We start from the raw sequence: 27,796 nt of genomic DNA, 5'->3' as shown, positions 1-27,796 counted from the left end.
GGGGCTTTTAAAATAATAACATGCTTCTTAGGCTTAAATGACCCCAGTAACATGTAACAAGAATTCCTCCTTCAGAAGCAGCAGGAGAACTAAGACCACTCCCATACCAATGGCAGTGAATCAGATGCCTAATAGCAAACTGGCACTTGTGGTACAGATGCCTAAATGCTAAGCAGTCACTGAGCACTGACAGTCGTAGGTGAGATACTATTGAAATAATAGCCATTGCATTTCCATGCCATTAATTGTGTGAAAAGGTTAATGATTGCGTCTGGAAAATCAATAGCTTAAGTTAATCTCTGGGGGAGTAACCCTAAACAAAAGAGGTGGGAGACCTACACCTGCTGCGTGTTTTTGTCTGTAGAGAATCATTTAAATAGCAGGGGTAAGGCCAGACCCTACAGTTTCTTCCAGTTATCACACATGGTACTGAGAGAGGAATCATATTAAATGCATCTACCGCACTTGATGACTTACTCAACAGCAATTAGCGGCTTACTTTGTGTGTAGAGCGGTGGTTTACCACAAGTCTGTCTTGATGATTTAACAGAAGTGCAAATCTTTTCCCCAAAAATGATCAGGCTACATGTTGTGTGTTCAGAGGAAGTGTGCACTCCAGTGAGTTGACATCTCCCCAAAAGACAGCAGTTCTAATAATACTGTCCTCTCTTTGCGTAGGTACGCAATATTAATTAGACAAGTTCGTTAAGGCTAACCTTGGTTTTCCCAGGAAAATGCATCTGACACATTTCCTCTCCACAAGTTTGCATTCCCATACCCATGGGAACAGCCCTTACATGAATTCTAGTAAAAATGATTAAAAATATATGACACACTTTAAGTAATGTTAAAACAATAAGTGCTTTTGTAGATCCCATAGGATGCTGATGGATTAAAGTTGTGTTTTTATTCGGGTATGCATGTTTGACAGGTCTAATTGGTAAGATGAGCTTGAGGGAAGCGATGCCTGCCTTTTCCTGTGCATTGAGCCTGTTGGTCAGAAAAAGAGGCCTCTCGTCTCCTGGTGTCTGTCCTCTCGCTGTAGTGTTAATGGGCATGAGCCACATGTGAGCGAGATTATCAAAGTCAAATGAAGGAGAGTCGCTGAGAAAATGTGTGGCGAACCACTCCTTAAAGAGGCTCTACATCCCAGAATTACTATTCCATTCATGTACAACCAGATTTAAACTCATTAGACTTCTCTATTTACTTAGTCTCTATTGGCCCTCGTTGTACTAAAAATACCATGGCCTGCCTTACTTTGGCACATTCCGTCATTGTCTGTGCACAGCAGGCCTTTACACCGAGGTGTTTCTCGAATGGCTCCATGCAAAGGAGACAAACTGGTCTGTGTATTTTCTGAAATTATGGATCTACTCAGCTTCTCCACTGGAGTCTGCCTTCTAGTACCCTTCTTATTGTTAATTTATCTGAGCTTGTAGCGTGATAATAGGTTGATATTCGTATGAATCATCATACTCACCACTGCTCGGATGTCGAGCCCCTTTCCTCTGCTCATGATGTAGTAATAGGTTTGGATCGAGATGATTTCATGCTTGAGAATCCTATCACAGTTGTCCCAATGTGTTATAAATATGTGTTTGGCACCCTTGCTCATATTTTATGCCTCCCTTACGTGGGGAGAACTGTTTTTCTGGGACTATTTGAAATCAGTAGGGGAAGTAGAGACAGAAAGCTATGGATTCTGGGTAGGGAAGCCTCATTGGATTGCTTCAGCTCAGCAGATGACAAGTTGGTGTATGCATGAAAAATTCATGGTCAAGGTGACATGCAGCTTAAGAGTCCCCTACACTACATTAACTACCTTGTCTTTTGTAATCAGTACTTACGGACAAAGTGTTTGATTTAGCAGATGGGGTAACTTCCGATCTGTTGAAGTCACACATCGAACATCAAAGCCATACACTTAGATTCATGATAGATAGATAACATCTTTGTCCGTTATTTTCCACCAAATTTTTTTCTAGTTTTTTCACTCCATACCCTGATGTTGTGAGTGCCAGTTCTTGGAGCCGTCAGACATCCTTTGTTATTTCCACAAACCCAGTTACTGAATAATTGAACAAGGTAAATGTTTAACATGTTTTTACAAGTTCCTCGCTGTGCTGTTGTGAAGAGCCACTGTTTGTTTGGTCTGGAAGAAACACTTGGTTGCTTTGCTTGACAATGATGTGTTTCCATAGGAGACCACCTCGCTGGCTGCCCACCCCGCCATCGCCCATCTTGTTCTCATTCACGGTGGCTTGCTAGCAGCTGCAACACACCAGCTTAATGCGTCTTCAGATGTCAGAAGAATGACTTTTTGTTTATCTTGACTTCTGCCTAACTGTTTATTCTAGCCGAAGCTGCATTTGCATCGACCTTGATTCCCCAAAGCCTGGCTCCCCCTCCTTTCCTCCCAGAACTTGTTTACACTATGCCTGCCGCGAGTGTCACCTAGGAAATCGGCTGATCATTCCACCTGGTTAATATTAAATGGCTCCTGCAAGGAGATGTGTTTGTTCATAAACACAAACCCCCTGTTTACTGTAGCCATGGCAGCAATCACTTATTAAACAAACAGCTGCTTTGTTTGCCAGCATGAGTGGTCTGCTTATACCCCGTACAAGGTCTGGGAAGAACTTAGAAAACGCTTCTGTGTCTCGTGTGGTGCAAGGATGTGGGGTTTGCGATGGAGGTATTATTTGCAGGGGGTGGGGTGTGTGTTCGTACTATATTGTCACAGTAGTCTGGAGATATGCTTTGCTTATCTGTGACTTGGTTGAAGTGGCTGACAAGATTACATGGTTGTTTGGTCTGACTGTGAAGTCTCCTTTGGCAGAATGTCATCCCTGCCGTCAGTTCCTCTCAGCAGAGAGCGGCCAGAGAATTGTAGTCAGAGCGGCAAGTGAGTCCAGATTGAGTCTTTTTGATTGAGGTGGTTCTGGTTTGCAGAAGGCCCCTTTTTGTAGATAAAATGTGGATGGGTGTGGGACTACAGATTGGAAAGGTTATTGGGTTTCAGCCCAATTTCTAGGTCTGTGGATGTTTCCAGTAGTTGCGCTGCGATAATGAATTATTATAACATACAGCTTGTGTTTGGCTTTTGACTTTTCCCTTGAATCAGGAGCCAAAATACATCGAAACATAAGACAAACCTTGAGAAGCATTATGTTGTTGTACCTTTTGGTACACGCTGATGTGTTGTCTAGTCTAGCAACCAAGCTGAAACTAAACAGCTCTAAATTGAACCTCTCCCCATTGTCTCCTCCTTGGTGTGTCTTTATCTTCCACCCAAGAAATGTTGTGCTTTTGTTGTGTGCTTGTGTAAACAAGGGCTGTGTGAGAACTTGGCGAATCGAAGCAGGTGGCCGCTGAGGCTTTACTGTCATGAGCATTAAAGAAAAACAACATGGAGAAGGGTCAAAGCACAGCTGCGCAGGCCGACCCTACCTTGAATCGACTTCTGACTTGTTTGAGCTGTTGAATTCCAGGCAAGCATGACAGGGGGACAGGCATTAGATTTCCAGTGAGGGGGGGAAGAAGAGGAGAGGCAGGGTTGATGAGCTCTGGCTGCCGGCTGTTCTTAACCTTCAACCTGTCTTGTCAGGTGGGAGACACATGTGACTCTTGTTTGTACTGTACTCCCCATATTTGAGGCAGGGAAAACAAAACAAACTGTAAACAAACAGAAACTCTGACCTTTTTTTATTATCCACTGTTTGTTCCAAACACTTGTTTTGTTTTGCAAGCAACTCCCCCCCCCAAAGAACAGACATGCATTTAATAATCAACAGCACAGCCAGTTTTTTTGTACAAACTGCTGTTGCCTTGTTTTGATCTCCTGGAATTTCCATTATTTTGATTCTTTTTCAAACTGTTTTTCCAGCTCAGAAAATAAGCTGACATGCTCCGTTAATAACAAGAAATATTCTTTTTTTCTCGTGTCTTCTTTTGTGTATTGTTTTATGTTGAAATGTTTGTGTTTGGACCGTGAATGCATATGTTTTTAACCCCAGTAACTACACCCCTTTTTAGTGGGACTCTTGACCCATAATTACAGCTGAATTTGTCCGTGTTGTATAAATGGAACGGGTGGAAAAACTTTTTGAGTCATCACGGACAAGGCTATCCCCTGAGCAAAGTGAAAATAAATAGATAGATAAATAAACACTGGGCCAAGTCACGTGGCCGGGTTGCCCGGGCCCCGGCTGATGATGGTGTCTCTGCCTCAGTGCCTCACAGATTACCGTTGTTATCAGCACAACTCTCTAATAAGGCTCTTTCCTATCTGCTTGATATTTATGATGGATAATGCCCATTTTCCATTTTCTTTTTTCCTCCACTTTTTTCGCTCATGATATTGCAGCTTTGAATTATTCTGTGGTAAAATTAATGAGAAAGTAGATTTATGGGTTTCATTTGTTTGTCAATTCGAAAATTAATTGGGTGTTAATTTTAGCCATCCCCTCATCAGTGCCGGTTCCAAGCATGCGTGCATTACTTTGCATTCATTGTAGCCTTTCTCTCCTTTATTGTGGGTCACTAGTTTTGCATACATTAAAATAGCCCCGCAGCTCATTCTCTTGATTACTTTTGGAGATGCCATGCATTTGGAAATTTACGCCTTTCCGTTATAATTATGAAAATTTTGCATGGAATGACAGTGCATGTATAATAGCCATTACTTTCCCCCCTTCTATGTAGCTTTGGAAGAAAAGAAAGCAGGCCCTTCTTTTTTTCTGCATGTGGAAAAATGTCTTTTATTTGAAAAATAAGTGGGGGTGAATAACGTCAGCCCATGGTTTATTTCAAATGGCATTTAATTTTGCCCGAGAATGTGTGTTTCTAATTGGTGTCTCAGAAGGGGAGTTGGTGCGAGCAAGGGCCTGTAGATGGAGTTGTGGCTGGCTGCATCCCATCCCACAGTATTCCTCTTGCTCACTCCTTGTTTAGAAAATCCCATTATGGAGGGAGGCCGTGCCAGACTGGAGGGGTGAGCCGGGTCAACATCTGTCTGGAGGGGGAGAGGGGGGCCGGCTCTAGCCTCAACCCAGAGAACAGGGCCTGTAGGCCGGGTCCAAGCTGCTCAGACAGGCCCCTGAGTGTGGGGGCGTTGTGACATACAGCTGAACCGGCACAGGCCACAGTGTCAGATGACTCATTCGGATATGCTTCTTGGAAGGAGAGCTTCTACAGGAGAGGAGATGTAAACCATAGTGGACTTTGGGTTTGATTGTTCTGGTACTGTTTTAGCTCACTGTAGCCCACAACTGCTACTGATGATACTGAACTGGGAGACTGTAATAATGATAATAATAATAATAATAATAATTTATAGAGCACTTTTCAAGCAATGAGCACAAAGTGTTTTCTATAGTCAGAATATCCCTGAGATCCATGCTTTGAAAGAGCAGTGCTGCTTATAGTGCTGTTTATTTTTTTAATAATCCCATGTCTAGATTATTATCTCACCTATGCTCTGTAAATATTCTTATGTGACAAGTTGTCAACCTCAATTTCCTATCTGTCAGCCTGAGTGTGTGTCCCCGTGGTGTCTGGGTGTGTGTCTGCATCTTGTTTAGATCTGGATCTCTGGAGACACTCTGCCCGTGTAGTTGAGCACATATTAATTGGCATTGGACTTCTTATTACACGCCTTTAAATGCAACACTATAAATCTGCATTTAGTTCCATTTTCACCTTCTTTCATGATGAGGTCCAGTGTTTTAAAGGCATTTATTCTGCTTCATATAAATAATTAATCAGCCAAGTTAATTTGCTTTTGCCTGACTTGGTCAGCTTCATTAACCGCCCTGGAATTGGGAGGCGAGACGCGTTGCGCCACTGAGGCCTGTGACCAACGCACAATAGCTGTAAGTCATTCCACTGATTTGAGGAATACAGATATGCACCAGTGTCATTGGTACTCATCCCTAGACAGAAGAGGGGGGGGTGCAGTCTGTCTGACTTTTGTGTATCCAAAAGCAGAACAGGATGTAAAATGTAAGCAAATAGCTGTATATTCACATTTAACATGGATTATTGCTGTCACATTTTAACATAAAGCAAAAAGCATGCAATGATACAGAAAACGACACTGCCAGTATTTGTATGTTGTCCTTTTGAGTTAGATTAAGTTATGAAAGACAACATTTTTTCCAAGAACTCAAAGGGGTTTATTTATATTCAGACCTGTATTTTGGTGTTAATTGAGCACCCCAGAAGGATTTGACTGTTTTCACTCGGCCTCAGATTGGATGTTTCTCATGGAGATCCTTTGGCAGGCCTCACACAGTCGCCCTGTTTCCCATTAAAAAGCCATTCTGCCGTGGTTCTTCTGGGAGCCATGCAAGTAAATATATCCATTTCCATAGAAAGTGTTTTGTTTTGGAGGTCCAATGTTTTCTTGGGCTCCTCTGCTCTCACTCAACTCAGGTTGGGTTCCTCTCCGATGTGTGCTGGACCCCAGCCCCTCCACCGCACCCCTGCATATAGCCCATAATGGAGAACACAAACAAAACCTGAGTCCCACTCTCTCTTCTCCAGCCCAGTATGGACTGATCTGCACCGGAAAAGACAAAACAATGGAGCAGTTCATTATTCTCTGGAGAAGCAGTCTCTGTGAGAGCGTGTGTGTTGGCCTCATTGCATATGCTACAAGCAAACAAACAAGACACGGGGAAGCACAAACCAACAGGAAAACCTGCAATAAAAGTGAAATTGTGTGGGAAGGATATGACAGATGCTTATAGTTTGGCGATTTGGAGTTAAAATGCGACCTCATTGCAGTGTGTTTTAACAGCTGTTTCTCTCTGTCTCCCTTTCTGTCTCTGTCCCTGTTTTCTCTCTCCTGTGTCTTCTCTCAGGTTTTTAAGTCATGATGCAAGAATCTGGGACTGAGGCGTCGAGCAACGGACCAGCCAATCAGAATGGAGGAGCGAGCGTGGAGGGTGGGTCCAGGGAGGGACGACCCAAGAGCACCACGCCGTCAATGGAGGTGACTGCAGCTGACCTCCTGCATCTCCAGCAGCACCAGGTAGACCAGTCCTCCTTTCACACCTGTCTTCACTTTACTAAGCCAAGTCAACAGCACGCTCGATCCCCCTCTTAGTGCCACTTAATATTTAATTCCACCTCAAAGTAAATACATAAACACATTATTATTATTATTTATGTATATTGAGGGCCTTTTTGAATATTTAAAGAAGGGGAAGTGCTCTCTGTGATTGTGTTTGGTTGTGAGCGTGTTTATCGTAGCATGCGGCATTTCGGTAAAATATTTATCATGGTGTTCTGACACATTTTAAGTATGTAGGTGCCACAAGATTTTGTAGACAGTTAAGAAACCATGACATCCAATAGGATGACAGCATTTTACCTTGGCTCATTGTAAACACACCTCACACTCACAACTAATGCCACACTCTGGAGTGTTAAGTGTTAGGTGCGGAGATGCACGCTGGCGTTATTGTCAGTGAAGCCCAAAACATTTTCGCCATCTCAGACTTGAGGCAAATAGAAAAGCTCTTTCTGTTGGTGTCAGCGTTATGTGTGGCGCACGACAGCGTGTTTATGGAAACAACATTGAAAAGATCAGTGTGTCTTCTGCTATCTTGGTCTATCCGACAGGACGACTAGGGTTGTTGTCAGGAGCTGTTTGGTGATGATGCAGGCTCTGTGCCGCTGTCTGTTGTCACAGCACATCCATCAGCATTTGCACAGGGAGGGCAACAACAATGCTGCAGCACGGAACATGGCGATATGGCAGTGTAACATATAGAGCTGAGCAATAATTCAGTATTATCATTTATCATCTTTCAGCAGAATCATCATGACATTATGATGATATGATATTGTGACACTGTGATACACAGTTCTGTTGTCAGAACTGATGATAACCAGCACATTCATTCATATCTCATTTTGGCAACACAAAGTATGAAACATTTTTCATAAATAGCTTAGCATTTTGAAAAGCCATTGCTTGACATCTCACTTGATGTAATACGCAGGTCAATGCAGTGATAATCGGTTGTGCACATACGTTTTATCATGGTAAGAAAAATCATTAATTTCAAGTGTATTGCTCAGCCCTACTTATATATCACTTGAATAGTAATATGACTTCATAAGTGATTACTTTTACATTGTGATGAGTCATATTTTAATTATTTCCCCCTTTTACCCATGCTTCATTTAGTTGTAGAGTAGAGAGATGTATGAATAATTGGTAGAGGGGAAAACATACAATACAGGCCAAATGTGATGTTTTAGATGCCATCATCTTAGAAGGACATGATGTGTGCCTTGGAACAGGATGCCTCTGTTTGCATTTCTTTTTCAGGGTATTAAGTGGGACAGTAGAGACTCATTAGCTGGTCAGTAAGTAGAAAGGGTGTGTCAGCGTGCGTCCTGCTGCTCAGTCTCAGTGTTAGGCCTTTAGGCCTTACAGATCTGCTCTTCACCCCCCACTCCCCCAGCTCCAGACCCCAGTCCCAGACCCCACCCCTCACCCCCCACCCATCTTTTTTTCCAGCTCAAAATGAGCATGTCGTCAGTGAGAAAATCACAGCCATACTGAATTCATTACTGCAGTAGTCACACAAAACCATGGATAAAATTTCAATAACTGCAGGCCACAGTTGAGTAAACAGTTGCACTGAAACTTAATTCCTGTTGACTTTTCCTTCATTCTTTGCCAGGGGCACATTCTGATTCGCTCTGCAAAGACAACAGGGTTACAACTTTGATGAATTGACGCAGGGGAGAGAGGGAGAGAAAAGTGTCATGGATGTGCACTTGACACCAAGAAGGGATGGAAATAAAGCCTCTCTGCTAAAATAGAGCCAGTCCTCCAAGCATGGTCCCTGTTTTTGAGTCATCCAGAAAGAACTATTACTCTCTAGGATCTGCCCTGACATTTACAGGAAGGAAAAACGAGCAACTCTCTCCTTCCCAATTCAATGTATTACAGTTGCATTTTCTGCCATCTGCTTTCTGCATGGTAAATAGCAAGCGCTTTTTGCTTTATGCCTTTTGAACAAATCCAGTGGTTAATTTCCTTGGCCTGCGGTTGGAGTTGAAACAGGGGGAGGTGTATTAATTGTTGTGTGTGATAAATGGCGCATGGATGGGGGCAAGGACGAGATGTCTCACTCTCAGCTCCTGACACTGGGCTTTGATAGGCTACTTACCAGGGTAGTGTTACTGGGAAGGCAGGCAGGCAGTCTTTTTATTCTCCCATTAGACTAACCCAGGATTTTCACTCATGCACCATGAACCATGTTAATTGTCCCCAGGGCATTACGATCTTCGCTCAATTACTTGATAACTTTTTACTTTTGTGGCATTTCACAGTCTTTCTTTAAAGTTTTTTTTGCGGCTTGCACTAATACGCCTCTAACTGACACACTGAGGGTTTTTTTTTTGCATTCTTTGTTCTCCACAACATCCAAGATGCTATTACCCCTTTAGATGATGCAAAAATCAATCTAAAATCTTCTCAGTCTCAAAGTGCAAATGTCTGAGAGTCCCCTGAGTGAGCGGGAACAACAAACCTGGCGGTGGCATATCATTTATTCTTATTAGGGAACATAACTATGAAAGACAGACCTCATTAATAAAGATGGGGGATGAAATAATTGTAATCTGTTTGATCATCTTGATTCTGACAGGGGAATTCATCTTGTAGACTAGTCAGATTTGGGGGAAGTGGACCATAAGCTTGATTTAAGCATCTCTATTAGTAAGTCAAATACTGTTTGTTAAGAAGTAAGGATGAAAAGAAGGCGCTGTCTCTCTTCTTTTTTTCTGTAACATGCTGTGGAAATTTAGAAGATTGCACTTTTTGAGGAACTCAAAGTGATATCTGTTGTAATGGTAAAGACTTTTGGGTATGCTTATAAATGTTTGTTGTGCATCTTGTAGCTTTTTCAGGCTGTGCTCAGTTGTTCGCATTTGCTTGTGTATAATATATGAGTATCCCCTTTTTTAGAACATGAATGCAATATTTTTTTCAGAACATATGTGTTTGCCCCAGAGTATGTTTATTTTCTCTGTGTTTTTGTTTGTGTTGCAGAAGTTGTGGTTTTAACGTTATGCTTATGAGGAAGTGAAGATACTGTAGGAGAGAAAGAAAAACAATAGTTTGAAAGAGGAGTGTTTTGCAATAACCTGTTTTGTGATTTGTGATTTAAATGATTTTGTAACAGGAAGTTGAAGTGTTGTGTAGCGGTACTAGTCAAATAAACACAAAGCTTTTAGCTTCGGAGCTGCTGCCTTCAGGACAGTCAATTCCCTACACATCTTTCCTGTAATATATAGTCAATTTCAGCAAAGCATTTATAACATCTCACATGTTTAACCATGCAAGTGATTCCTTCACTTGAAATTTGTTTCAACTGTAGAGCATTAGATATTAATATCCTTTCTTTTAGAAGAGCCCTTTTAATCAAGTTAGAGGGATTTCTAAAATATCAGCCTGTCTCTTCTTCTCAGTGATACTGTACAAATATACCCAAACAATATCTCGAAAGGAAGAAATAAAACAAGGATGAATAATTGCTTTTCTTTTATTGCATACACATCCATAAAGTCTGCTTTGTCAAACAAGGGCCTTTAAAGCTTTGTTACACATCTTAAGATAAGGCCAGCCAATTATGGGTATTTTTGTCTTTTTCTCTGACTGCGTGGTTGAGGTGTCCGTTGTGTTGCGTGTGCAGAGAGGAGAGAGAGTGACACGCATAACAGTGGCCTCAGAAAGAGCTGAGAGGGCACAGGTTTCCTGTTTGCATAATGCAAGGCTTACACGGTCCCTTGTGGAGGCTTGAGAAGGTGGAAATGCACGTCTTAGCCAACGTCACCGAGCTCTGTTCTGCCAAGCTTCAGGGGGAAGCGCTAGATGATAAGCCTCGCTATCACAGTACACTCAGACAGGTACGCATCCAGAGACACACACAGATATACAGTACGCGTATAAACACATGCATGCTCAGACAGAATAGAGGCCCAAAGGCCAGGCCTGCCAGTGCAGGGCCTGCTGGTTTCTGGCGCCCAGTCCACATTATGGGCTAATGGTCAATCTGAGAGAGTTAACAGTGTCAGGTCAGAGAGCATTTGCTGCCTCAGATCTCTGCTAATCGCATGTACTCTGCCGCAGAGCTGAGGGCAAGAGGGAGAGAGTGCTATGCCTGGATTGAAATATGGTGTTTCACAAGAAGAACGCAGCCTTATCACCGCACTTCTGAATTGAATTCCTGCCAGCATCTCTGCATTTGCTCTACTGCAGAATTATATATCTGTGTAGTGCAGTGCTGAATATTAGACATGTGTGATAAAGGCTTCTCTGCTCTGGGTGCTTTTTGACCAATAGCTGTGCTGCATTATCCTACTGAATGTGTGCTTCCTTCCTGAGCCATGTCATCTAATTCATGCACACATACAGTTTGTGCAAGCGTGCATCCATAGAGCAGATCACACTGAACGGGTCTGAGTTCATACGGTCTTGCTGTGCATACATCTCTAGGAGCTCTCAGGTGTCCTCATGTATACTGTTCATATTGTCACAGGAGGCCAAGCAGAGGATCCAGCTTATTGGAAAATCTGGCAGAGAGGATAACATCAGTGTTATGACACTGCATATTGCCCTAAATTGCTTTATTGGTAAAATGATAGTGCTCGTCCAATTTGAATAATTTTATGGAATTCCTCACAGAACAGTTTAATTATGTTATCACACAACTGGCAACATCTGTCTTTATACCACAGCACATGACAGTTTTATTACAGGCTGAATTTCTTTGCTGGTTCTGGCAATTGATGTGTGATCTGATTAATAATCACACAGATGGAGGTTAAAATTGAACAGCGATGCGCTGCTATGTCGAAAGAAGAGAGAAATAATTATTACAGGGAAATAAACACAGCCTGTGTCACTGAAAATATCACAACTATTTTTACACAGGCTTAAGCTTCTCTCACTTGAATCATATTGCTTTTTTAAACAAAGTCGCATGCATTTTTTATCAGGAAAAAAATCTATTTAGTCTAGGTGCAACTTTTCAAATCCTTTTGTCACTCAGGTTTTGTTAGTGGTTTTAGGAGGTGAACCACCCAGCACTTCTCATTTGTCTTATGGATGCCTTCCAAGACAGCCAGTCTATGAACTCATCCATTTTGTTGAGTCTACCTCCAGCTGCCGCTCTCCGACTGGGACAAGATGAAGCACAGGTTGCATGTGTTTCCCGAAGCCATAGTTTAAAATAGTTGACTGTTGCTCAGGTCGACATCCTGTTTACACACCCTGCTTATGTGGGCAGCAGGAGGGGGATCACAGGAGTTGTTTGACATTGTGGTAATCAGATTGGACGCACACACTCTCTCTCACACACTCATCTCACATCTTAGTTTCCATATCATTCCAGCCCAAAAGAGTAGAAACAGAAAGTGTGTTAACTTGCATTTGAGTAATGTGCTTGTTTCTACAGTAACATGATTGTCACTACCTGGTATTAAAGCTCTCCTTTATTTGCTAAAAACGTGTTTGATGAAGACATTGTGTTAAAATAATACTCCACAGGTTTAGCAATGCACTTCCATAACATTGTCGGACTCACGATGGAAAGTTTTAAAAATAGAATCAAAATTGATGCAGCTGAACCAGAGATACTTCTTTCTTGTCAAAAACTGGCGCCTACACTACCCACAATGCAACTTGAGATTCGGGTGTGTTATGCTAGTCTAGCCTCAAGCAGAGATGATGAGCGGGCTACAGAAGTCTGGTAAGCTCACTTCTTTCTAACTCCACACCCCCAGATATTTTTCATTTTCAAACTTCAAGTCTTCAGCGCCAACTCACGCTTACTCAAGTGACATCACTTGAGGCAATTTATTAGATTTCGCTCAGGTCACTACGGAGACATGAAAAAGCTTTAAAAAACTTTTTTTTTTACATAGTAGTAGTAGTAGTAGTGGGAGCAGAAGCACTCCTCAAGATCTGTAAACACTTTGACGTGTTAAATCAGTGAAGTTCCCCTTTAATTATTAAAAGTTACACTAACATTGTTTATGGCATCAAAGGTGGAGTTTGTTTGAATTGCTCTTCTTTCTGAGGAATTGGTAAAATCAGTCCAGATGACAGAACAAGCACATCCACTCCACAGGTTTACCTTAAATGAAAGGAATTGATATTCTGTGTCATTCAAAGTTCTGTCTCGGGTTTTGGCTGGCAACAAAGCAAACAACAAAATAATAGTAAGGAGTGGGCCAGACTGCCTGGTTGTTCTACAGAGTCTGTTTTAAGCTGCAAAGTCATTGAACAACATTTAATACAGGTAAATGACCTATATCATTTGATTGGCTATATGGCCTTTTAAAATGAGCAATCAAAGAGAGAGTTAGAGAACACCAAAAGTTTAATTTAAACACACAAAGCCAGTGTTTTAGAATCATCCTCTCTGAAGAGCGTTTTGTTTGTAAAAAAAAGAAAAGAAAAAGAAAAAGTGGCTTAGTGTGGACAGAAGGCCAAAATGGAGAGAAAGTAATGCCTTTTCAGATTTAGTAGGCAAGAGATCAGGTTGATACCAGTACAGTTCTGATCATTTGGCTAACCGTTAATCAGGTTTTAGTGTGCATACTTGCATGACAAAGATGGATAGCTAGGAAAGCTAAACAATACGCAAGTTGTAAAAAGTTCACACATAGGCACACAATGAGGAAAAAACTGCTCACAGCTGTCCACTCACTGCACCATCAATCCAAATGTTCCAACTAAATAAACAAACCTCTCCAGCATCACATCGCCAAGCAGATTCCTTACATAACATATTAGGTAAAAAACTGACCACTGACCAGTTGCATATAAACCGGCATTTTAGAATAATCAGGCGGTTGCAGAGCATGTAAACGCATCATCCGATTTGCGGTCCTAAACTGATGTCTCATATTAATCTGGTTTCATGTGTGTGTGTGTGTGTGTAAACGTGGTCAGAGAAAAACTGATTCTGCATCCTCTCTCTTTAAGGCCGGATACTGTGTGTCCCTGTAGAAAATGTGTTGATGAGGAAACCTCTCAAGGACGTATGCACGTACAAATGCCTCCCATGTAAATGATGCAAGTGTATGCTGGTATCATTAGGAAGAGTGAAGTGGCTCTCATTGTGTGGCGCCCGGATGGTCTTTGATGGCCACGGTCTGCGTGTTTGTGCTGAAGTGGGCAACTCTAAACTTCGAGCAGGTGTCTGAAGCAGCTGGTTGGAGGCAGACAGGGAAACACGTCTGCGTCAGTTCAGTATTAAATGGCTTAGAGAGAGGCCTCGGCTAGCCAGAGGACTAATGCATCCTCAATGTTTTATTTAAAGTAGTGCCAACAACTGCTTCTGAATGCCCCACATCAAGACACACACACAAATCATCACACACACACACACAGGCACAATTTTGCGCTGTTTAGCTGAACAACTTGTGTGTTTAGCGTTGTAAATAAGTAACCGTTTTAACAGGGCCTCGGGAGACTGTGGTTGGAAAAGTACACGCTCAGACATGACTGGCTTTAATAGCCATTGTCAAAACACTGTTTCAACAAAACCCTTTCTTCACCCATTTGGAATGTTTACATTTAGCTGAATAATAATGCCAATTTAAGGAGAAGCTTTTCTTTAAGGATCGCCAGTCTGACCCAATTTATTAGGGATAGACTTAAGGATGCACAATTCCTCTTGGGAAAACATTCAAGCGCAGGGCCTATTCATTTTTAATGAGAGCACTACTTTAAAAACTTCATAGAATTAATATGTATCAGTGAAGTCTTTTCCTGTGCAGAAAACTTCAGGGTAATTAATATTCATAGGCTGTGCTTGTTAACACCCCCAATGCTAGTGCAATGTAGATCCAATTAACATAGAATGGACCCCAAGGATTTGGGCAGATAAGGGTTAAATGAGCTATTGAAATTGAAACTGGGACTTTCTCCTCTTAAAACACTTATTTGTTTCAATAAGCCCTAATCCTTGTTGCAGATTAAGGCATCTTTTGGGTGCACATGTGAATGGCTGCGAAGGTAGAGTTGCCTGAGATACTTCATGGAGCCTCTGTATGTGCGTGCAAATTTCTGGTGTGTGTGTGTGTGTGTGTGCGTGCGCGTTTACGTAAATGTGTGTGCATGTGCGTGTATGACACATGCAAGAATGTGCACTTGCTTGTGTACATGTATGCATAAAGGGCACCACCTACACAGCCAGGCTAATGTGAAAATCCTGTAGTGCGCCTGACTTTTATATCTTATTCATAATCTCTTGACACAATGTGGGTAATAGACGTCAGTGTTCATTCTTGGCGTCTAGCCTGCAGGCCCTGGCCAGGCTGGGTGACAGAGGGCAAAGTGCTGGGGTTCTAAGGGGAGCTAGGTGATGGTAGCAAAATGTTTCCCACCTGCTGCCGTTTGTTAGCACACAGACTGCTGATATTGCTCCCCAGAGCATCCTGAGACAACTGTGCCCACCGTGTCTCAGCTCCAAAAGGACTCAAAGTTAAAGACTCGTGAGCTGACTGATGGGATGAAACTGGAATAAGGCAGCTTGAAAAGAAAGGAGAGCAGAGTTGTTGTTGTTGTTTTTTTTACCTTACCTTTAACCTTTTTTGCAAGTTAGTTAAAACAAAAACAAGTCAGGAAAAATGATTTGTTTAACCTGAGGAAAAGAAATGAAAACTAATCTGCCTAAACTAAATGAAACTGAACTTTGACATTTGTATTGTGAATGAATGCAAGTCTTACTGTCAGATGGGCCAAGGACAGTTTAAAAGTCAAAATTAGACTGAACCAAAGTGATCTACATCTTTTAAGAAAGTAAAAAAACAAACATGTATCCTTATTATTTCTATATAGCTGTTTATAGTAATTTCATAGAAATGAATGCATCAGCTTAATGCACAGTGTTTAAATAAAATAGTTTGATAAGTTAAACATGTACAATTAATTGTGCAGCCCATTATGGATAGTGTTTTTCTTCTTTAGTTACACATACTGCATATTTTGATATGTTTGTAAATGATATATGTTTGTATGCCCCATATTCTAGAACCCCCTGCAGAGTTATACCATCACCAACATTTCGAGGCTTAAAATATCAAGATATAATGTTTTAGTCAGTTTGTCCAGCTGTACCTTTTTGCTGTTTAGTTTCCCATGGCCCTTTTGAACTGTATTGAAAAGCCTCGCCCATTGCAAACTGTAGGATATGTAGCTCTGCAGTGAAGTAACTGGTAACATTTTGACAAGCCCGCATTGACAATATCGCTTTATGACTAAGGTTGACAATAACATATTAATAGCATAATTATTTAATATAGAATTAAATCATATGTAACTTTGTAGTAGTAATGGAATTTCAGTTATTATTACAGCACTAGTGTACAGTGTATATCCCTTTTTATGTGACAGAAAAAAATTGACAGCTCTGTTTTTGGCTCATAGGGTGGAATATGATAAATTACCAACACTGATGATCAAATGAGCCTTCATTGAAGTAAATATGCATGGACAGCCACGCCATGTATAGGTCTCTTAGAGTAAATTTGATTGTTTGACATGTATTCACCCATCAAAGTATGTATCAGTGATTAATAACAACCCCCCTGTGCGTTCAGCAGTGACATGGCCTCTATTTGAGAGAAAAATGGCACAGGTCGGTATTCACTGGTGAATAGCTGTATACCATTTAGAGAATGATATGCCATGATGGGTTGTCTCGTCATAAATAATAGTGATGGCACCTCCGCATCCTGTGAATGGCGTGTGCCATAAATACTTAGCCAGGCCAGAGACAATGGTTCATATAAATCCTCATGCAACCCTTTTCTCTGCACAAAAAAAGATATATATATATATTATTTACATGGATAGTAAAAACAAATGTTTTTTTTCCTCCTCGGTCGGTGGCAGAGAGAGACCTCTAGAGCAGGACAATGTGAGCCGCTCCCTCACTGTGGTCTCTGATGCCCTGTTGTTATTTGCTTGTTTACAATCTTTGACATGATGTAATGGGATGGCTGTGAAAGTACTAGCCAGTAAATGGCACAGAAAATAAGACGGTCCTTTATGTCTTCCCCCTCCTCTTTTCTCCTCCTCCTCCCTAACACCCCCCCCCCCCCGCAAACAGGGAATATGTTCTGCATTTGACTGAAGGAACATGAGCCTTGAATATAAGTAACTGTTTTTTGCATTAGGTACTCCCTGGAGGAAGGGGGAAAATATCATGTCCCTGCGTGAAATGTGAATGTGAAATCTAGCAGAAAGAAATATTTATGACCATTTTCTGCTTGATTAGAACTGGATGACATGCCTTAGGAGACAGTGAGTGGACAAAAGGCAGCAGTGCTGCTTCTGGGCAGATGTTAAAGAAAGAGTTGTTTAGGGAGGAGGGCATTCTGTCCGGGGGCCCGTGTGCATGTCTTTGTGTGTGTCTGTGGGTGGGATGGGTTGGGCTAGGGGGTCGGGTTTGAAGCATGGTAGAGGAAACAGAGTAAGTCCAACTGGAGTGTACTGGGAGGCAGATGGAGAGCACACAAGATCCATCACCGGTCTTGTTCTCAGACATACATATTACAAGAACTGGCTCTCAAATATCAGTGCTATGTTTTATAATTTAAAACACATAATATAACTGTGATACATTGAGAAACAAAACATCAGCTTGAATTGGACAGCACAACAGTGCAGTGTTTTCTATGTGTCAGTTAAACATTTTACTTCAGGCAACAATTTAGCAGCTTTAGCATCAGTTTAGGTGAACTGAATTTGACTTTGATTTTGATGCTACTGTCCAATGTCAAAAACCAGACTGCCTTGTCTTCGGCGTAGGATAATAACTTACTACATACTTTATTCTAATCAGTACTCAGTAATCAGTCAGTAATCAGTGCATGATGTGCATTGAAGTGTTGATTCGGCACACTACTTATAGCAAGTAAAGTGTTTTCATTCAGTGCTTAAGATGACCTGCCTGTGCTATAAGACAACACAGATGAAACTCAGATTGTGTTTACTTTTATCCAGTGATACTGAATTTACAATTCTACAAGCCTAAGTCAATTGGGCCACATTATGCTTAATGTCGCATTATGCTTCAGTATTAGCGCTTGATATGTTTGGCAAGTCATTGCTATCTGTATTTTTCTTAATTGCAAAATTCAGACACAATTATCCCTACTTCTGTAAATTTACTGTCAAAACAAATCATCAATAATTTATCAGCTACTGACTTATCAGTAAATAAAATGCAGCCCCCCCCCCACTAGAGGACAGGCTGGCTGAAGTGGCTGAATTGTAAGGAGAGCCTTGTTACCGCTTGCTTTGGAAGGGTCACATGGATAACAGGCTCCCAGTACGTTGTTTGATGCGGTCAGTGGCAGTGCTTTTGCAGATCAGAATTAATAACAGAAAGTTGCAATTTTTTCTGTTAATATTTCGATCCACATATGTGCATGCTCTAGAGGTGATGATGAATTGTAATTTCACCTGGTGAAAGACCTTTAGTGAAAGTACAGGACATCAAATTCACGCAGCAGTATTTAAGCAGTACTGAAATTTTAGTTACCACTATTCTACATAATACCTTATTACATACTGTATATGTGCCTTTCAAAAGCTAAAATTGCCACTTAGAACCTTGATAAGTGTGTGGAATAAATCCCTCTGTCGACTACATCTTAATGCTGTTTGGTCTGGACATTAGCATATTTTATACTCAGTACATTATATTAGCATAGATTACATATAGTAATGGCAAGGGCCAAAACAAGGATTATTGAAAACCTACAGGGCCCACGCATGGATAATTGAGTTGTATGGCTGTACAACTGCGCAAGACACCTGGTCTAAGCAATTTAGTTTTTGCATCTGTTGTCGGTGAATATGCATCCTATTATGGCACTATATGTAATTCAGGGAGTATGTTAGCATGTTAATGTGTCATATAACAGTATGTGCTCATGGCCAATAGAGAGATATTTCCCCACTGTCTGTACCTATTGACACAACATCCTGTCAGACGAATCCCCACTATGCTACTTGGTATAATATTCTGTATAATTAAACACATACTCGCTATGTCAGGCCAGGGAGAAACATCTCTATAATCATCATCACCACTTGCACAGGCCTGTCAGTGTTGTGGTGTATCAAGACAAGCGCCAACATATAAATAATCAGTTAATTACCGTATTGATGCAATTGTCTCTGTTGCACAAGCGACCCATCTCTGGCAGCAGACTGATTGTGTTTAGACGGAGCTTGTGACAGGGGAGAAGCCACAGCTCTTAGAGCCATTTCCAATGGATCAGAGAAGTACAAAATTGAGAGTATGATTAATTTTTCAATTTCTCTCTCAGGATATCTAATAATTGTACCCATAGATAGCCAAGGGCTCTTATTAAACATTAACTTGCAAAAGAAAAGTTAGAATCAGAAAGATGGTATTTTGGATTGAATAATGTAAAATATCTGTAGGGCAACAGGGAAAGAAGCAAACTAGTCCAGGTTTATTCTTCAAATGTTTTCCACCACCGCAGTGCCTACTCCTAATTACTGAGCTCTTATCTGCACACTCAACACTATATTTATTTTTCCTCATTGCTAAATGCAAATTTCTCTAACCTTTTAATAACATATACATGCCAGTAATTTTTAAAAGGAATCATTAGAAATGTCAGTTGGACTCTGCCAGGATTGTGTTTTTAATTGGTATGTAACTCTACTGGACAGACAAGTTTTTATTTTTTAATTCAAGTTTTTGATAATTAATGTGAGACTGTCTCCAGCATATAAATGCTTGGCTCTTTGATCTGGTAAAGGGAGTGTTGCGAGGCACGTGGTTCTTATTAAAATATACCAGCCTGCTATCTCCTTGCTTTCCAGTAGAGAGACACTTTGCCTTTAAGAAGCCGAGCCTTAGAGGAGGTTCCACCCTCAGGTCTCACTCGGGCTCCTTTTCACTCCCTTTCTGTCTTTCTCTGTTTCTCCCTGTACTGTCTCCATCAGTTTGCTCGCTTCCACATAATATCATCTTCATCTCAGATAGCTGTGGCACAGGGGAACTGCATTTGTTGATCAGATTTGGCTTGGCTGACGTCTCCTCCCCAGAAGTATGGGGGATGTGTGTGTAATGCTTCCCTGAGCCCAGCCATCGCTGGCTGATTGAGTGGTCCTGCCTGTCACAGGACAAGATAACCACATCAGTAAATACTCTCCACTCCTCAGCCCCTCACCACCACACCATCCCTACCAGGGCCAGCGTTGCTCTCCACACACACTGATGCATCTTGTGAATTCATTTCCAGCTCTCCTTTGTGTCATGAACATAAGAGCCCAAATCATGATATATATTTAGATCATTCTCTTATAAATCCATTTCTATCACGGCTATGAAGGATGCACACAAAGCCGCATTCCATATTTAATACATAGACATATTGTACCAGCTCCCAGCTACTCCAAAGGGAATTCTGACTCAAGTTACAGTTAGCGTTTCTTCTCAATTTGATGAGGTCTCTAGCTGATATCGCACCACCAGACTCTGGTTTCACAGTGCGATCTTTTGATATTGCCCTCTCTTCAAAACATCACCGACATCGAAGACGGATTGAATTAGCGATTTGCGGTGTATTTATCTCGATCCGAGAGTAATTTTGTGCTCTATGTCTTAGCACTCAAGCTCAATGAAAACAATAAATGGTGTCCTTATCTTCTGGAGTGAAATCAAGATAGGCGCAGGAGGCTGTGAGTTATTTGTGGTTGATTTGGGGGGGCAGGAAATGGACACCCCTCTCACATTACCTCTTGCCATACAGCGGGAGAAAGAGAGAGGCAGGGAGAAGGTTTTTAATCAGCAGAAAGCTGTGCTTCTAATGTAAAAGTGTCAAAGATGCCGTAGCCCTGCAATGAGTTAAATCTGTTCTGTGTTAAATTGAAAACAGGGCCGCTGGGATTTGGAGGTGAGGGGACAGGGGGCTCAGTGGTAGCAGCATCTTGGTCAATTATCACAGTCTCCTCTGCTCTGTTCTACTCTTGAGGCCTCTCCTCATCTGTCTGGCCCACTACACGACCAAGAACACAAGGAAATGCAAAAAAAAAATCACGATTAGTAAGTAGCGAGATTAGAATCAATCATTTGTGGATTTTGAATTTGAGCAAATGTTTCTGAAATGGTTAATTTTTGATGATTCTTCCCTAAATCAAGCGTTTTGCCCAAAGACACATCAGGTCTGCAGGTGATTCCAAGTCTTTGCTTGTTGTATAACTCATGAATGAAAAACCGCTGTACCTCAGCATGCCCTGCCTGTAGGAGCATCGAGCATCGAGCTAAATGCTCGCGCTACAGCTGCATGTCCTGGCATATCCCAGTAGCCTCTTTGGCTGGAGAGCAAAGGATCACTTCCTGGCAGGTGCAATGTGGGGAGCCACAGCTCCTGCCTTTTTGCTGACTCGCCACCAAGTGAAAGAAAAATTGTAAACTAGAGGGGGAAAAAAAAATGAAAGTTACCCACCACTCTATTTATATGTGTATGTGTGCAGTCTATTTTAACCACCTGAATGGGAGCCAGGAAGCCGCCACTTGCTCCATATTTTAACCAGATGTTTGGGGGGGAGCCTCACAAGAGTCTTGCAATCAAAATAATTATCTTTATGGGTGGATGTTTACAAAGTGTTAATGTGATATTCTGCAGTCGGACTAACTCAGTCTGCTTCTGTCTGTTAAAAGACCAACACCTTTTACTTTGTATAGGAGCAATGCAGTTTATAAATGTCTTTACAGCTTTCTTCAAAAAAAAAAGGAAAGAACATCTATAGTGAGCCATGATCCTCCTCCTCCTCCTCTCACCTCTCCCTTCTACCCACAATGAATCATAGCAGACAGGACAGACAGGAGTGGATGCGGCCTCTTTGATAGACAGTCAAAGAAGCAGCAGCGATGATTTGTAGCCACAGGGCAACATTACTGCTGTAACCTGTCCTCTTGCCAAGCACTCATATCATAGGTGCAGGCTGTTGAGCATATTTTCATCATAATTCATATTCCACAAGATCAAATTGTGATTTCTAATTTGATTCAGTATTTTTTTTTATTTATTACCTGATTGGGCAAGTCAAATTGAAATTTACAGTATGTAGGCTGACATCTAATAGAATTCCCTCATTTCGCTTCAGGGGAGTTTGTTTTTGGAGCATATTAGCTTTGCCGCATTGTAGTTTGACAGAGGTTTTCTCTCAGGAATCAATGTTTAATTTGAATAATCACAAAAAGTGTGTTCTTTTGCTTTGCGGGGACATCAGTGTCCCAGATGAATAAAGAAGTAAATGAGCGGAAGAAAAACAGGTAATTATGCTGAACCAGTAAATGAATGACCCACTGACCCTCAATCCTAATTGATTTTGTAGAGGCAAATCGTTTTTATCTCCCATTTTGATGTGTTTTTGTTAACTTTTTTTTTAGATGTAATTAATTGGTTATGTGAACAAAGAATCAAATACTAGAAACTGGGTTGAAGGAAATCTGTCTCTTCCATTTACAAGCAGAGCAATTATAGTTGGCGGCTTGTGCATTGTGGAATGATGTCATATCCTGGAAGAAGAGCAAAGACTTCACCTCCCACCAGAGTCATTATGCCCACAATGTTATTTAGCTTTATTTACTGTTTAAAAACCATACATGCATAACATTAACATGCTGTTGGCTGTTTGGCGGAATAGTTATGCTTGTAAATACACAAATTATGCAAATGAAAAAGTGGAAAAAAATTCTGCAGCAGCTGTGTGTATTTCAGAAATAGCATTGTTCAGAGAGTCAGTGCCTGCCCTGGGTCAGGCCGTCAACCTCACAAACCGTTGCAAATATGTGGTGGTCAGTGAGTGTATGCCAAGTTACAGTGCAACGCTCCGTGTGCATGCACGCTGTCTGGGTGATGACATGTGCTACTTTGCATGTAAATTCTTTAGCGATTCACCTCCAAGTGAACCCTCTGAGAGCGATTCTGGTGCTGGCTTAAAGACAGAGGTGTGTTTTTATGACTAGGTGAGACACGTCCTCTCCAAGGCCCTCAAGCACTGTATCCCTCTACCCTCCCCTTTAATCACTGTATCAACTGCTCTCATAAACTCCATGAGGTGTGTATTAGTGTGTGTGTGTTTGCGTGTGTGTTTCAAAGTGTGTGTGTGTGTGTGTGTGTGAATGCCATGTATATGCGTCCGTGAGCATGTGCCCTTCCTTGTTTCCCCATTTTTAAACTTAATCAGCAAAAATAAAAGCCGTTGTAAGCTAGCTCATATTAAAGAGGTGATTATTGGTAATAAATACTTTTTATACATACTTATTACAGAGGCAGTTTTCTTCTTGCGCTTAATGAGAGTAATTTGATTTGCTTGAGAGATTACAGTTTCCTAGAATTAATGCGGCAATCCCCATTCCAAGATAGAGTGAGATCTAAGATTCTTCACAGGTCGTGTGCTGCTAGATGCACCCCTCTCACATAGCAGCTAATGGAGTTGAACAGCAGTCTGTCATCCCCCCGCCCACCACCCCAGCAGCTCTATAGCCCACATGCCCTTGGTTCCTGCAGTGCTTGTTGTTTGGGCTACTTCTGCCACCTGCATTTTACTTTTACCTCTTATTTGCACCAACCGCTACTAAGTACCTCTCTCTGAAAAACGGGGATGGTGATTTATTGTATATATGCTATGTTCAGTCATCAATGAAAATTCAACATCTGGGCAAATTATTCACCCAATTAGACTTATTCAAATAGTTTTCAAGCTGCATCAGAACCTGTTTTTTTTTTTTTAGTTTTTCTCCCCTGTCTATTCCCTCAGTTTGTCGTTGTTTAATATTTCCATCACATGTTTATGTAAGCCCTTCAAGCTTAGTGCATAACTTAATTTGAGTTGTGATCATCTTCTCCTGCGACATTTATTGAAGCCTGCAGCCTGCAGGTCTCAGCGCCTAAAGCTGAAGGTGGCTCAGGCAGATTGAGGGCGGCCAATTCTGTCACCACACTGCACTCCGCATGTTAATTAAGCTTGAGGTGGTTTGGAGAAGTGCTTACACTCAAATGACTTTTTCATGACTTCTAGGTCCATAAACACTCCGAATAACGTCTCAAATGAAAGTAAATCAGAATTAAATACTATGAGTACTTCTGATTGCCTAAGATTTTATCTTTAGTGGTAGATAGCGTGTGCTTAAAAAACTGGAGATCGATTGTTGCCTTAAAGCTACAGGAAACTCAGAACTGTTAATTGGCTGCAGCTTTAGGTGGGTGTATAACGTTAAACCGTTTTGTTGGCTAAACTACCTGCCACTCTTAGCCCCATGTGCAGGCCCTCGCTGCAAAATCCAAACCTGTTGCCACTTGCATCTTCTTGATTGCGTTTGCATACATTAAAAACCCATCCTGGTGGTCAGAAACCCACCTTTTTAAAAAGCTATTTCATGTTTTTTGTAACTTCACATGCTTTCCACAGTAGAGAATTAAACAACCTGTGTAAAGATTAAGCATGATTAGCTCTAAATTAGCATGGAAGATGCATCTCTGCACACATTACAATTAACAGTCTATGTTGCCACGTTATGTTGGCACCAGAAGTGGCAATCCTTTGTTTTCCCATACACCTTCCACATCTTCCTACTATGTCAATAAGATTAAAAAATCTTTGAATCATTTCTTGAACCAACCAAAAAAGTGAAGCCCACCATGTGTCACATCATCTGCCTGTGAGACTATTCATCACAGTCCAGTGTGACGGGTGATGACCCTGCTGGAGATTACTCCTCTTTATGGCTGAAGCAATCAGATTTTTTCCCCTCCTTTTCTCTTCCCTTCCTTTATTCCTGGCGGCACAGGATCATATTACCCATCTTGGAATGACTTCAACAGAGACACTGCTATTCCCAGGGAGCTGTCTCTCCCCGCTGCAACTCAATCCATAGCCAATTGGACTGGCCTGTGATTTATAGAAAATCCTCTCCTTCGGAGGAACTCTCGCTTCACACACACACACACACACACACACACACTTTCTTCCTCAGCAGCTCATGATGTGTTAGGTCTCAGGTCAGGACTGTTCAAGGCAGTGAGCATCAGTGGGAAAAGATGTACCGTCGAAAACCCGCAGAAAGCCTTACCATAAAGGCTACGGTATGTTTGTCAAATGCAAGATACATAAAACAAAAGCTTGTTTACTTCAAGAAGAGAGATTTTAGTTTCAGTGTCTTAATGAAGTCAACAGGATACTTTGAGAAGATGCTTGCTCTTTGGGCAGATGTCATTTCTAATCCATCTTCAAGGGAACAGCCAAAATTTGCTTTGGGCAGTGTCTCGCTTGTAGTCTGTATTACTGATTAGTGGGATTATTCATCCAGATGAGTTACTTTTGCATCCACACGGAGTTAATCAACATGCCCTGTGGTGCACAGGCCGTAGAGTGGTCAGCTGACAACACTGGCCATCAGTTCAGGCCCCAAGCTCTGTGACTCTCCATGACTGTGGCAACTGTTTGATCACTCTTCCCCTCCTCAAGCACTACTCTATAGTTGTGTGTAGACTACATTCATCTATATTCACCACAACTAAATTGTAAGATTTAGGGGTTTTACCAGTCGTATCCTGGAAGTCTCGAGTGTATCAATAATGTTGAGTCCTCCGTCTATGAGACCAGGGCAGATTGATCTTCCCATTATAAACAATATCATTCACGCATGATAAAATCTGCTCACAGTATTCTAGGTCTCACGCTGGGTTTTTGGAAGCGCCCATTTTCCCAAGCACAACACTCCCCGCTACAAAGTGATGCAACACTTCCAACGAAGATGCAATCGGGAGGAGTGCGTGTTTTCTAACAGTCCATCTAAGTACCCAGCACAGTTGGCATGCCTCTGCTCTTTTCCTCCCACTTTATCAACTTGACGGATATTATCGCCGTATTCAGTGGTGGGCATCCTGATGCGGCATATGCTTGGGAAAAAAAGGCTAAGGTCAGGGAGAGAGGGGCTGCTGAGATCTGCCGGCTGCATTGTTCCCACATCGTTTGTGCTTTTGCCTCCTTTTTAAAAAAAACAAACTCTTTTTAGCTCATTTTATCCTCCTCTCACTCTCATACTCCTTTTTTTCTCTTTCTCTCCATCTGCCTCTAAATGACACCTAAGCATTGACTGCTCCTCCGACTGATTTGCCTGTGTGTGACCTCCCTCCTTTAGTAGAGCCATTCACAGGCAATGCTATAGCAGAATGCCTGGCTCTTGGCGGGTAGACGTAAGAGAGACAGTGACACGCGGCTGTGCGCTGATAGACTTTCCACTGGAGTGGATTAAATCAGCATCAGGCTAGTGGAGCTGATTACCCCAATATGAAAATGCAGTATCTTAATGGTACATATTTTCATGAGGCAGCCCAGTTGCCTTTCATTTTGCGGCTAATATGTCTATTCTTATGAGTCATTTACTTCTTTAATTACCTTTAGCAGCAGATGCACAATGGTGTATTAATGTGAATGATTTTTACTGCCACTTTATCATACTGAGCCTGTGAAGTTGAAAGGCGTAATTGAGGTGGAAGAGCGACTCATGAGAGAAACAATATTTAGTTGACAGCTCCTCTTGTACTCTGGGAGGGTGTTTATGAGTTTACACCGCACTAAAGCTGTAATAAACACAGTATTCGTTTAATAATGACGGGGGACGGAAATGCTTTCACTCAGCTCTACTCAGTTATTGAATCATCCCGGGAAGTTGTTTGGTATAATCAGACAATACCGTGCATGTGTGTGTGCTCACTTGCATATTGTTGCGTGTGTCTTGTCACTGTGTGTTTTTCATGCATGTTTGTGGGCAAATTTGCAGCAAGCAAAACCGTATTTGCTGTTCTCCCATTTGCAGAATGTGCAACTCTGACAATCCATGTAATTTGCATGTGTGTGTGCTTGTGATGTGTCTGTGTGTTTTGTCTGCAGCCTGTGTACTTTCCTTGGTGTGATTTTCTGATCCAGACCGCTCTGAATAGAGGCCTTCTTTAGCCATCTGTTGTTAAGCTGCTGGCTAAGCAAGGCAGGGGAATCCAAACAAACGCCGAGCACACAGCAAACGGAAGCTGTCAGGCCTGCATAGCTGAGCTGACCTCGCTGGGTTGGGGGAGGTTGACCCCTCTGTACCAGGCTCCAAGCGCCCGAACCGCCTGGTTGGGGCACTGTTTACCCTCTCCTCTGCACCTCCTGCAACCTCCGCCTCCCCTCTGCAACATTCTCCTCTTTTCCCCTCTCTTTCCATCTCCCATTTACCTCTCTCTTCTCTGTTTCACACTCTTATTCTCTTCCTCCATCTGCCTGCCCCCCCTCCTTCTTTTCACTCCACTCCCTCCATCATCAGTCCTGCTTCACAGCCCCCTCTCTTCTATCTCCACTCACAGTTAATAACTTTGCTTTCATCTTGTTTTTCTTACAGTCATTTTCTTCTCCAAAAAACATTTATCAGGGCACTGCATTACCTGTTATGGGGAGAGAGAGGGGGGTCACAGGGGGAGGTGTGTTGGACAAACAAAATGGGGTTTTTATTGAAGTCAGATTTTGCCTTATGTAAGTACACGCACTGCCTTATTGTTTAAACGTGGATATTTGAAATGTTTAGTGTTGTCATAAATATTAATAGATTAGTTGAAAAGTGCAGCGAAGGAAGGGAATCTAATGGTTTGAAGTGGGTATAAAACGTTGATTTATTTATGTATTCTACATGAATTAGTTTGGAAATCTAAACACAGA

The 27,796-nt window shown here is 41.7% G+C and overlaps 1 protein-coding gene across 21 annotated transcripts in view; it reads left to right on the top strand.

Annotated features, from left to right (window-relative positions):
* Positions 1-27,796, top strand: part of foxp1b (forkhead box P1b) — a 155,400-nt gene that overhangs the window by 66,493 nt on the left and 61,111 nt on the right. For all 21 annotated transcript variants that reach the window (XR_006376258.1, XR_006376257.1, XM_044181774.1 and 18 more), the window contains one exon: positions 6,870-7,039. Coding sequence is in view for 19 of the 21 variants with exons in the window: in XM_044181774.1 (XP_044037709.1) it covers positions 6,881-7,039 (159 nt within the window). In the remaining 2 variants the exon portion in view is untranslated. The remainder of the gene's footprint in view (positions 1-6,869; positions 7,040-27,796) is intronic.

Source organism: Siniperca chuatsi, linkage group LG2, assembly GCF_020085105.1.
Source record: "Siniperca chuatsi isolate FFG_IHB_CAS linkage group LG2, ASM2008510v1, whole genome shotgun sequence".
Taxonomy (NCBI): Eukaryota; Metazoa; Chordata; class Actinopteri; order Centrarchiformes; family Sinipercidae; genus Siniperca; species Siniperca chuatsi.
Note: the sequence above shows the minus strand (reverse complement) of the source record. Positions and strands in the feature narration are given on the sequence as shown.